Source organism: Puma concolor, chromosome E1 (genome assembly GCF_028749965.1).
Source record: "Puma concolor isolate L17-30 chromosome E1, mPumCon1.1.hap2, whole genome shotgun sequence".
Classification (NCBI taxonomy): domain Eukaryota; kingdom Metazoa; phylum Chordata; class Mammalia; order Carnivora; family Felidae; genus Puma; species Puma concolor.
This window is the reverse complement of record NC_141680.1, coordinates 9,081,122-9,093,411: the sequence shown is the minus strand read 5'-3', so window position 1 is coordinate 9,093,411 and position 12,290 is coordinate 9,081,122. Positions and strand designations below refer to the sequence as shown.

The 12,290-nt window shown below is 49.7% G+C and overlaps 1 protein-coding gene across 2 annotated transcripts in view; it reads left to right on the top strand.

The window, feature by feature from the left end:
- The window catches only part of PMP22 (peripheral myelin protein 22), a 32,994-nt gene extending 26,902 nt beyond the window's left edge, over positions 1 to 6,092 (top strand). For both annotated transcript variants that reach the window (XM_086686074.1, XM_086686073.1), the window contains exon 5: positions 5,044 to 6,092. In XM_086686074.1, coding sequence (XP_086542200.1) covers positions 5,044 to 5,207 — 164 coding nt within the window. In that variant the 3' untranslated portion in view covers positions 5,208 to 6,092. The remainder of the gene's footprint in view (positions 1 to 5,043) is intronic.
- Positions 6,093 to 12,290: the final 6,198 nt, after the last annotated feature.

Below are 12,290 nucleotides of genomic sequence, written 5' to 3'. Positions count from 1 at the left end.
GAGGGGCAGAGGGAGAGGGAGACGCAGAATCCGAAGCAGGCTCCAGGCTCCGAGCTGTCAGCACAAGACCCGATGCGGGGCTCGAACTCACAAACCATGAGATCATGACCTGAGCCGAAGTTGAATGCTTAACTGATTAAGCCACCCAGGCGCCCCAGGGTTTTTGTTTTTTTTTAATAACAGAGCCACCTAGGCACCCCATCTTTTTAAATTTTTTTAATGTTTATTTATTTTTGAGAGAGAAAGAAAGAGCACAATCGGGGGAGGGGCAGAGAGAGAGAGAGAGAGAGGGAGATGCAGAATCCGAAGCAGGCTCCAGGCTCCGAGCCGTCAGCCTGGAGCCCAATGTGGGGCTTGAACTCATGAACTATGTGAGATCATGACCTGAGCTGAAATCAAGAGTCGGGCACATAACCGACTGAGCCGCCCAGGTGCCCCGAATAAAGAAGGCGCTTTTAGAAAATTCCAGTGCTCAGCCTTTGTCCCCGGAGAGCTCTTGGGAGGGGCTGCTCCCTGGGTGACTCTTGATCAGGGCTTAGGAACCACTGGTGTGGCCATCGAGCTCTTTGTAATCCCTCGGTCTGGTCTTTTTGGACTTTCTCTGCTGATGACTCTTCCCACTCAGGAGCCATAGATTGTTCCAAACCCCGTTCTTAGAGAAGAGCCATTCTGAATCAGTGTCTGGACTTCGGAGTCCTTTTTGTTTCCAGAACCTGCAGCCGTCTGTTCTCAGACAGCGCTTACCCTGGCCCTAGCTCTGTCGGGCTGGGTTGCCCTCGATGGGAGAACATCAAGAAATTCGCAGAAGTACAGACCCGAAAGACAGATCCACATTTTGACTGATTTCGTTACTTGACGCCCTGCACTGAGCTCCGTGCATCGAAGGCTCCATAGAAGGTCCTGAATAACCCGCTTGTTGGATTACTGGATAATTGTGTTCCCTTGCCGCGAACTCGGGTCACGTGTGTATAGCTTACTATTTATTGTGATTAAGAGGAACAGAAAACCCGGTCAAAGGAGACTCCCGAGGGAGGGTTTCCATTTGTTCTGTTTGTTTCATCAAACAGATTGATAGAGATCTAGGGCTTTAGAACAAAAGGATTTTGGGGATGCATAAAAGCACGATGCCCTCCCTGTTCCCAGGGGCTCAAAGGCAGCTGTGGTCAGACACCACATTTAGAACCCCCCCCTTATGGGGCGCCTGGGTGGCGCAGTCGGTTAAGCGTCCGACTTCAGCCAGGTCACGATCTCGCAGTCCGTGAGTTCGAGCCCCGAGTCAGGCTCTGGGCTGATGGCTCAGAGCCTGGAGCCTGTTTCCGATTCTGTGTCTCCCTCTCTCTCTGCCCCTCCCCCGTTCATGCTCTGTCTCTCTCTGTCCCAAAAACAAAAAAAATAAACGCTGAAAAAAAAGAACCCCCCCCTTAGGAATGAACTAAACCAGGGGCGCCTGGGTGACTCAGTCGGTGAAGCAGCCGACTCTTGATTTCCGCTCCGGTCATGATCTCGCGGTCCGTGGGATTGAGCCCCACGTTGGGCTCTGTGCAGACAGCTCAGAACCTGCTTGGGATTCTTTCTCTTTCCCTGTCCCTCTCCTGCTTGTGCTCTTTCTCTCTCTCTTCCCCCCCACCCCCAAAACAAATAAATTAAAAAAAAAAAAAGGGATGAACTGTTCCAGATGCTGCTCCAGCCGTGCCCAGGTCAGAAGTCAGTAATGCTGTGGGGGTGATTTTCTAAGCAGCATTTGGGGGCCGAAAGCAGAAACCGGCCCAGCAATGCAGAGAAGGCTCTGTGTGGGTCCGACAGAGAGCCCAACGCTTTCAGAGGAGTGGACCTTCTAGCCTCTTCCCGCGATGTTTTGTCACCCTCAGGATGGGGGGGAGGACGTGACTCACAGGTGTTCACTCATCCAGCCATCGCCACAAGGCAACCCCCCCCCCCCCCCACTGCTGCTTTCTAGCAACTTCTCTCAGGCTTCCGCTCCGGGCCCTCCAATGAACAGCTTCCACTGAGGTCACTGATGTCCACACGCTCTCTCTCTCTCTTTTAAGTTAGTTTATTTATTTTGAGAGAGAGAGAGAGAGAGAACACACGAGCAGGGGAGGGGCAGAGAGAGAGAGAGAATCCCGAGCAGGCTCCATGCTGTCAGCACAGAGCCCTCCGTGGGGCTCGAACCCACAAAGCCACGAGATCGTGACCTGAGCCGAAACCCAGAGGCGGACACTTACTGACTGAGCCACCCAGGCGCCCCGTGATGGGGATAAACTCTTGAGTGGCCAGCTCTTCTGTGTTGTCTGGAGAGGGTCAGAGTCCCCCACTCACAGCTGCCTGCCCTCCCAGACTCAGGCCCCTCCCAGGGCATCCCTGTCACTGCCAGGGCACACGCCGCTTGTCCTTGGAGAAGGCAGGACACTGCTGGTGTGACCGCAACCTCCCTCACCTTCCCCACGAGGTGGGGGGGTGGGGAGGACCTTCATCACCACGCCCCCACCTACAGGTCATTGAGAAAGCGACTTTATGGGGACCGCCCATTTATGGGAACACCTGTGCGACATAGGGAGGTCTGTCGTATGGCATTAACTCCCCGTGTTCCAGGGCACCGTTATGGCATTACACGCAGACTGCCTTGTCGTTGCATATACCCTAAAGCATCACTCTCCCGACAACCGTAATTATGAAGCGCGTATCCGCTCTTTGGCTTTGCGAGCGTCTCGGCCGGTGGCTCGTGGCAGCGAAGCTCAAGGTCATTTAACCCCCGCGATACTCCTCGGCGGATACCCTACAGACGAGGCCATCTAGTGAGTCACCGCACTTGCGTGTCCCGCCTCCCCCTGTCCCCCGTGGTCGCCGATGGAACGTGTGCTCTCTGCCGGTGAAATCTGGGCACAGCTGGTCTGCACAGCCACCTGTTCCTGCCCGTGCTGGGTAGACGCGGGCCCCATTCGGAAGCCTCGCCAGCTTGACCAGCATGGGCCTGGCCTTTTGGCACTCTGTTCCCTGGGTCACACTTGTCTTTCTATAGCCCTGCCCCCAGGAGGTAGCTGGGTATCGACAACTTCAGTATTCTTGAAGTTCAAGTATTTCTTGAAGACAAGAATTTGCACCTTGCGGAGGAAGATAATCGGGGATCGCGGACGCCAGGGCAAATAAAGTGCGTTCCCAGCAGAGCCCTCGAATGGCAGTTTGCCGGCCCTTGGTTTTCCCTCTACCCCGGGCATCCGCGCTGTCCCCCTCACTTTCTGTAGGTAGCGGGTCCTGGATCCGATCCCGCGGGAGCTGCGGGACTATTGTGTGGCCTTCTCAACAGGGGCCACTCAAGTGGGAGCTTTCTCCTCTGACTGGGAGAAGGATGGTCTTATCAGGGTGGCGAATGTAGTATATTCCCACTTACGTGCTTTGTTCAAACAAAGTTTACAGTGTCCAGCGAAATAGCAGGGAGGTTAGATGTAGGTGGTCTGGGACATTGGGAGCTTTGGAACCACAGGAATCCCACATAGCACGCTGGGTTTATAATAGAGTCACTCAGAGCCTCTCAAAGACCCTGTTTTCAGGAGGGAACAGAGGGAACAGAGCGGGCTTTGTGGGGCGCCAGGCTGGGGTGCTGACATCGCGGGACCCCTCCCTGCAGGGGGATGCTGACTGTCACTGTGGGCGCGGACCATCGCTCTTGAACTTGCCTGCTTCAAGAGTCCCACACCAAAGGGCTGCAGAGGTGGGCAGGGGAAGGGCCACCTGATTTATCTCTGGACCCGATAATCTTGTACTCTTGGGGCTTCAGACCCGACCTTGAGGGCACCAGGAACTGTTAGAAGGGACCGAGTGTGATGGAGCTTGATAGATTCCTCTCTCAGCTTCCCACTCATATCCTATCCCCCCTCTTCTTTTTCCTCTCTCTGTATCCTCTGTCTGCCTAACGGTGCCCGTTGGCATTGCTTGCTTGGTCTCCTGAGTGGAAGTCCTGCCAAGGGGCTCTGGGGTCTGCCTGGACCCCAGTGCTCTTGCCCTGGCACAATTCAGATCGTGGCCAAGTGCCCCTTCGCTTTACTGGTTCAGATGACATCACCACCCATTTGAACAGCGCTTTACGTGTTTCCGGGTGCTCCCATGCCCAACCCTCCCTGGAGAGCACTAGGTGGGTTTATCTTGCGAGTCGAATTCTTGCTGGCCACATCCTTCTGTTGACGAGGCGTTGGCGACAGTCCGAGGAAGAGAAATAGGGCAGAAAAGATGACAAGCGACCTTGGAGATGCTGGTCTGGGTCCCCTCGATCAGAAGCAGAGAGCAGATTCTTTCCCCTGTTTCTGTATCTTCGAGACCCTTCCTCTGCTGCGAGATCCAGAATCAGACATGCTTGTCTCCTTTTCCTTCTCCTTCTTTTAATTTTTTAAATCTTTATTTTTGAGAGAGACAGAGTGTGCCTTTTGGGAGGGGCGGGGAGAGAGGGAGGTACAGAATCCGAAGCAGGCTCCAGGCTCTGAGCTGTCAGCACAGAGCCCGACACAGTGCTTGAACCCACGAACTGTGAGATCATGACCTGAGCTGGAGTCAGACGTCCAACCGACTGAGCCGCCCAAGTGCCCCTTTTCTTCTTCTTCTTTTTTTTTTTAAGTTTATTTACTTACTTATTTATTTATTTTGAGAAAGATACAGAGAGCGAGAGGGGGGAGGGGCAGAGGAAGAAGGAGACGGAATCCCAAGCAGGCTCCACGCCGTCAACGCAGAGCCTGACTTGGGGCTTGAACCCCTGAACCGCGCGAGATTGTGACCTGAGCTGAAATCAAGAGTCGATTGATTGCTTAACTGGCTGAGCTCCCCAGGCGCCCCTCAGACATGCTCTTTGAGCACAGCGTTATCTGCGGAAGATTGGGTGACCTTCTTCCTGGTATGTGTGTGTATGTATGTATGTGTGTGTGTGTGTGTGTGTGTGTCAAGAGAGAGGAAATGGTGTGGGCAGGTGTCCGGAGTCCTGTGGAATCTGCATCGGGGAGGTGGACAGGGGGGCCCCTCCCCGCCTCCCTCCCCCTACCTGTCCCTGTCTTTCCCCAGGTCTGTGTGTGATGAGTGCAGCGTCCATCTACACGGTGAGGCACCCAGAGTGGCATCTCAACTCTGACTACTCCTACGGCTTCGCCTACATCCTGGCCTGGGTGGCCTTCCCTCTGGCCCTTCTCAGCGGCGTCATCTACGTGATCTTGCGGAAACGCGAATGAGGTGCCCAGACGGTTTGGTCTGAGGCACTGAGCGTACATCGGGGGAAGGGAGGAAGGAAACCAGAAAAAAAAAAGAAAGAAAGAAAGAAAGAAAAAAACCCAACCCAAAGCAACCAACCAAACAAAAGAGCTAGCCAAAAAAACCCAAACTCAAACCAAATCAAACAGAAAGCAGTTGGGGGGGGGGTTCGTGTTGACTGAAGATGTATATAATATCTATGGTTTATAAAACCTATTTATAACACTTTTTACATATATGTACATAGTATCGTTCGCTTTTTATGTTGACCATCAGCCTTGTGTTGAATCTTAAAGAAGTAGCTAAGGAACTTTTACCTCCTAACCGTATAACCGAGCTCTGTTCTTTTGTTCTGTTTTGTTGTTCTTTTTGTTTGGCCCGGACGTAAAATACTTCCCATCTTGCCCCTTCCCTTTTATCGGAAAGTAGATACCTCCCTTCGCTCCACCTCATTCAGAAAACCAAAGCGTGGGTGGGAGCCCCGACTGGCCAGAAGCCCTTTTACTTGGTGGGCGACCCGGTGCGTCGCGCAGAGACAGGTCCCGCCCACACCTCCATGCGAAGCCATGGACAGAACCCCCAAACTGGAGCCCTCGGCTTCGGAACACTTGCCCTTGGCCGTGAGTGTCTCAGCCGCACGTCTAGATGAGAAATCGGTGACAGCAAACCTATGAAATGGTGCTATGGATTTACCATTCCTTATTATCACTAATCGTCTAAACTACTCACTGGAAATTCAATTAACGGTTTTACGACATAAAGCAGAATGGACACCTGAGTAATTCTGTGTCATATAAGTGGTTTATAACTGCTTTTGTACCTAGCGAGGCTGCAGTTATGACAATAATAAATAAATAATAAACACAGCTTTTACTGGTCCCACATTTTTCTTACGGTCGGAGCATCGGGACCAGCCTCTAGACCCCTCGGGACCGTGCATTCCCAGGACTCCTCTGGGTCTAGACTGTTCTCCGCCTCCAAGGACTGTCTGGCAATGACTTGTGTTGGCCACCGACTGTACCTGTATATAAGGTGCCCTTCTGATGCTAAGACTCCAGACCTGTTTTTTTTTTCTTTTTTTCTTTTCTTTTCTTTTCCTTTTTTTTTTTTTTTTTTTTTGGCTTTGCTTTTTCTGATTTTATACCAAGTGTGGACTAAGATGCATTCAAATAAACATCAGAGTAACTCAACGATCTCTCTTGGGATTTTGTGGGGACCTCGGTGCGCGGGGGGGGGGGCGGGGTGCACTTTAGAGCTATAGCAGAGAGCAAGGCTGAGCTCGTGGTCTGGGCTCCCTAACAGGCCACAGGGAGCACAGTGTGCCTTCCGTAAGCCCGTGCAGATGTCTCCTGACTGAGGAAGAACAGGAATTGCAGCCGAAACAGAAACAACATGGACCGGAAGGGGCTTGCGTGTTCATTTAGCTCAGCTCCCTCTCTCTGTCTCGTGCTGTCCTCTGGTGACCCGCACGGGGACCAGGGGACGTGTCACGTCTGCGTCAACCTAACGCTCGGGGAATGTTGGCGTGAGTGGCACAGACCGTAACCTGTACGAGGAGGGGAGATGTGTTAATAGTGGAAAGGCGACAAGTTGGTGACTTGAGACTGGGCTTTCAGGTGAGATGTTAGCACCAACAGAGCTCCCGCTCTGTGTGTGGTCCTGAGGGAGGGAAAGGGCCGACCGTGCCTTCTAGCTCCAGGTTTCTGGGCTGCGTCTCGCTCATAGCCATGTTTACCCGTTGACGTGTTATTGCGCGTTCGCGATACATCAAGCTCCCGGCGCGTTCCATATTTTCCCAGTTCTCATTGAGCATCTGTGTGAGACTGGGCACCAGGGATCAAGAAAGGATCGCATACTTCTTAATCGCAAAGGGTGATGGTTTCGCGAAGAGGCGTATGCAGACAGCCATACAGCAGCGAAGAGCACACAGATTAGGCACCTTAGGTTTGAACCTGCCCTTTGCCCCTTACCTGCTGTAGGAGGCTGGACAGGTTATTACGACTCTAGGATCCCACATCCTCACCTGAAAGATGATGCCAAGGCCAAGTTTATGGGATGGTAGACAGGAAAAAGATGAAATGTGTAACGTGCTTAGCACAGTGATCGGTAATTCGAAAGCACATCAGTGATTATCACAGATGTGACGATAGGGGTGTACCGAGAGGGGATCTCGATTCTTCTGAGGGATTGTCAATCTCCGGCCCAACGCGAGAATCTCCCAAGCGGGGGGCCGCCCCAGAGATTTGGATTCCTTCTGTCTGTGTTGGCCCCCACTTGCCTTGATGGATCTGAAAGACTCTACGGGTCTTTTCAGACTTCAGTGTGCCGATGAATCACCTGGGAAGCTTATCAAATGCAGATCCTGGTTCTGGAGGTCTGGGGTGAGGACTTCCATTCTGCATTTCCAGTTCCTGCCTAAGTGATGCTGACGCCCTGGGACCAGGTCCCGTGCTTTAAGTAGCGAGGGCCACAATGAAGCCACCTTTAGGCACGTCATACTCTTTTGTCCCTGAACCCCGGTGATAGGAGGGCGTCCCCCTTCCCAGGTTTTCAGTAGTGACCAGCTAACTCTGCTTGTGACTTGGGTAAAACGGGTCAGGTGGTACAGACGGCCATTCCTATGCCCGGGAGACGTAGGTGGTTGGGAACACTGGGAACCTCACCAACTTGTACTTGGAAAAGTCGGCTTGCGTGTCACAAACTTGTTTTTATAATATTTGCCTAAAAGTTGAACATGCCTATATGTGAGATCAAAGAAGAAAACCAAAAGTGGTCCAAGTCTTCCCGCCTAGGTAACGTTTTTGGCATTAAAAAAAAAAAAAAGTAATATATATCAAGGAACATAGCATCCTAAAGGCATCTGGAGGGAAAAGTGACAAGCCTCTTTTTCACCTCCCCATAGACTCTTGTCAAAGCTAACGTAAGACATAGCTTATGATGTCTTCCGGGAGAAAAAGGCAATGCCAACATAGACACATCCATCCATTTATTTAAAAAGTGCACATCAAGGGACGCCTGGGTGGCTCCGTCGGTTGAGCATCCGACTTCGGCTCAGGGCATGATCTCGCGGTCCGTGAGTTCGAGCCCCGGGTCGGGCTCTGTGCTGACAGCTCGGAGCCCGGAGCCTGCTTCGGATTCTGTGTCTCCCCCTCCCTCTGCCCCTCCCCCGCTCGCGCTCTGTCGCTCTCAAAAATAAATAAGCAGGAAAAAAAACTTAAGAAATCAATAAAACGTGCACCTGAAAGGGATCAGACTACCCGCACTGTTTTGCACCAAGCTGTTCTTTTCATTTAATGATCCGAATTGGAGATCTTTCTACCTCAGCACAGACCTCATGCTTTTCAACGAGCTCCGGATTTCTCGCCAGCTTCTGCGTCGATTTCGTCAAGCCTCCCTAAGCCCTGGCTCAGCGCTTTTTGCCTGGGTGGAGACGCATCCCCAAAACGGGTAGCTGCTACTCTCTTTCCGAGGAGCAGACCTCAGCTGCCCCGGAGAGTGAAGTTCAAGCCTCGGGGTGCGCCCAAGAACGGTGGCAGGTGCTCGGAGAGGGCAGCTGGGAGGACGCTGGAAGCCCAGGCTGCATTACAGGCCACTGGTTTGCAGGCCGGAACATGTGGATACTACCGGTAGGAGGAAGCCTCCTGGGGTCAGAGCAAATAATCAGACCCTGACTTGAGAAACTGTTCCTTCAAAGGAGTTAAAGTTTGACTGGATGAACTCGTAGACCGGTTGATGACCCAAGGCGTTGCTGAAAACAGCAGAGAAACCGGCAGTAAATGAATGGCGTCTAACGACGGGATGTGGTCTGGGAAAGAGAGAGAGAGAGAAAGAGAGCTCTATGAATCCCCTGTCGCGGTGAACATTCCAAAGCGTCCCTGACCCCCCCTCCCAACCCCCCCCCCCCCCCCCCCGCCCAAGGCTGAACACTGTGCGGAGGAAAGAGACCTCACCAAAATAATCCAGTCGGTTACTAAATACAAGCATACCTCGTTTCATCGCACTTCGTAGATCTTGCGTCGTTTACAAATTGCAGGTTTGTGGCGCCGTGTCGCTTTCCTGTCAGCATTTGGTCACTCTGTGCCTCTGTGTCACGTTTTGGGAGTTTTTGCGATATGTCCGTCTTCTTCAGTATTACATTTGTTATGGTGATCTGTGACCAGGGATGGTGCCTTGCTAAAATCTCAGACGATAGCATTTTTTTTTTTTTGGCAGTAAATTAGTTTTTTTTTTTTTTTTTTTTTAATGTTTTACTTATTTTTGCGACAGAGAGAGACCGTGCATGAGCAGGGGAGGGGCAGAGAGAGAGGGAGACACAGAATCTGAAGCAGGCTCCAGGCTCTGAGCTGTCAGCACAGAGCCCGATGCGGGGCTCGAACTCATGGACCGTGAGATCATGACCTGAGCCAAAGTCGGACACTTTACCGACTGAGCCACCCAGGCACCCCCCCAAAAAAAATTTTTTTTATATTTATTTATTTTTGAGAGAGAGAGGGAGATAAAGCCTGAGCGGGTGAGGGGCAGAGAGAGAGGGAGACACAGAATCCGAAGCAGGCTCCAGGCTCCCAGCTGTCAGCACAGAACCTGACGCGGGGCTCAAACTCAGGAGCTGTGAGATCAGGACCTGAGCCGAAGCTGGACGCTTCACCGACTGAACCACCTGGGGGCCCTGACATTCTTTTATGATAAAAACAGCCAACAAACTAGGAATGAAAGAGAATATCCACAACCTAATGAAGTCCATCTATAAAAAAAAAACCCTCACCTAACATCATATGTATTGGTAAAATAGTGAGAGCTTTCCCTCTAAAATCGGGAAGAAGACAAGTGTGTCTGTCTCTATTTAACATTAACTTGGAGGTTCCAGCTAGGACAATTCGGCAAATTAGATGAAACAAACAGAAGTCATCAAGATTAAAATGGAAGACTGAAACTATCTGTATTCACAGGTAAATGATCTTGTATACAGAAAATCCTAAGTAATCCAAAAAAAAAAAAAAAACGCTTAGAACTAATAAATGGATTCAGCAAAGAGGCAGGGCACAATATGAACATACAAAAATCAGTTGTATTTCTATATTTGCAATGAACAATTAAAAAATGAAATTGAGAAAGTAATCCCACTTAGAATAGCATCCAAAAAAAAAAAAAAAAGCCTTTGGAATAAATGTAACAAAAAAGTGAAAAACTTACCGTGTGAAAATTATAGAACATTGATGAAGACATTAAAGAAAATCTAAGTAATTGGGAAGATAGTCTATGTTCATGGATTGGAAACTTTACCATTGTTAAGAAGGAAAATGCTCCTAAATTGTTCTACAGATTCAAGGCAATTTCCATCGGAATCCCAGCTGCCTTCTTTATTAGAAATTCACAAGCTGTTTCTAAAACTCAAATGGGATGGTAAGAGACCCAAAATAGCCAACACGATCTGGCAAAGGAACGAAGTAGAGGACCCTTATTTCTGGATTTCAAACCTTACTACGCAAAGCAATGGTAATCAAGACGGTGTGGTATTGGCCCAACAACAGACATATAGATGAGTGGAATAGGGTTGAAAGTATAGAGGTAAACCCATATGTCTATGATCATAAACCCACATATATTTGATTGAATTCTATGATCATAAAATACCATCAACTGGGTCTTCACAAAGGTGCGAAGACCATCTAATGGGGAAAAATAGTCCTTTCAACAGATAGGGCTGGAATAGCTAAACATCCACATCCAACAAAAAAAGTAAATTGGACTTTTATTTAACAGTATATACAAAAATTAACTCAACATGGATCAAGGACCCAAATTTAAGAGCTAAAAGTGTAAAACTGTTGAAAGCTTAGGCATCATCTTTGTGACCTTGGGTTTGGCAAAGCATCGTAGTTATAACACCAAAAGCATCAGCAACAAAAGAAAAAAATCAATACATTGGACATCATCAAAATTAAAAGCTATTGTATTTCAAAGAACACCATCCAGAGAGTGAAAAGACAAACCACTGAATAGAAGAAAGTACTTGCCAATCATATATGTGATGCGGAACCTACATCTAGAATATATTTGTAAAGAATCCTTAGGGGCACCTGGGTGGCTCAGTTGGTTAAGCGTCCGACTCCGGCTCAGGTCATGATCTCACGGTTCATGGGATCAAGCCCCGCATCGGGCTCTGTGCTGACAGCTCAGGGCCTGGAGCCTGCTTCGGATTCCGTGTCTCCCTCTCTCTGCTCCCCCCTCCCACTCACGCTCTGTCTCTCTCTGTCTCTCCTTCACAAATAAACAAACATTAAAATAAAATTAAAAAAAAAGAACGCTTATATTCAATAATAAAAAAGATGAATGACCCAATTAAAGCAGGGGTGAAGGACTTCAGTAGACATTGGTCCAAGGAATAAATATATATGGCAAGTAAATACCCCCCTCCCCGCCAAAATGCTCAGTATTGGAAGTCATCAAGGAAATGAAAATGAAAACCAGAAGAAGATGTTAGCTCATACCCCACTAGGTTAGCTAGAATCAGAAAGTCGGACAATTGATTACACATGTTGGTGAGGACGTAGACAATTTGTAGCCCCCATACACTGATGGTGGGAATGTAAACAGCACCACTCGTTTGGAAAGCATTGTCGGTTCCTCAAAGGATTAAGCATAGAGCTACCGTATGACCTAGCAATTCCTGTCCTGGGAATATACCTGAGAGACACAAACACACAAAACACGGAAGCTGGCACAGGGATGTTTATGGCCGTGTTATTCGTACCAGCCCAAAGGTGGAAACAACCCAAATGTCCATCGACTGAAGAATGCATAAATAAAACGTCATAGATCCCAATGCCGGGATATGCGGTCAACGTGGGTGAAACCTGGAAACCTTATGCTAAATGAAAGAAGTCAGTTGCAAAAGGCTGCATATCGTATAAGTCCGTTTCCTTGGAAGTCCAGAGTGGGGAACTCTACGGCGACAGAAATTAGATCAGTGACGACTTAAGGCTGGGAAGCGGGGCTGGGAACGCAGTGTTGTAATAGCTCACAGGTACCATGGTTCCTTTGGAGGTGATAAAAATGTTCTAAAA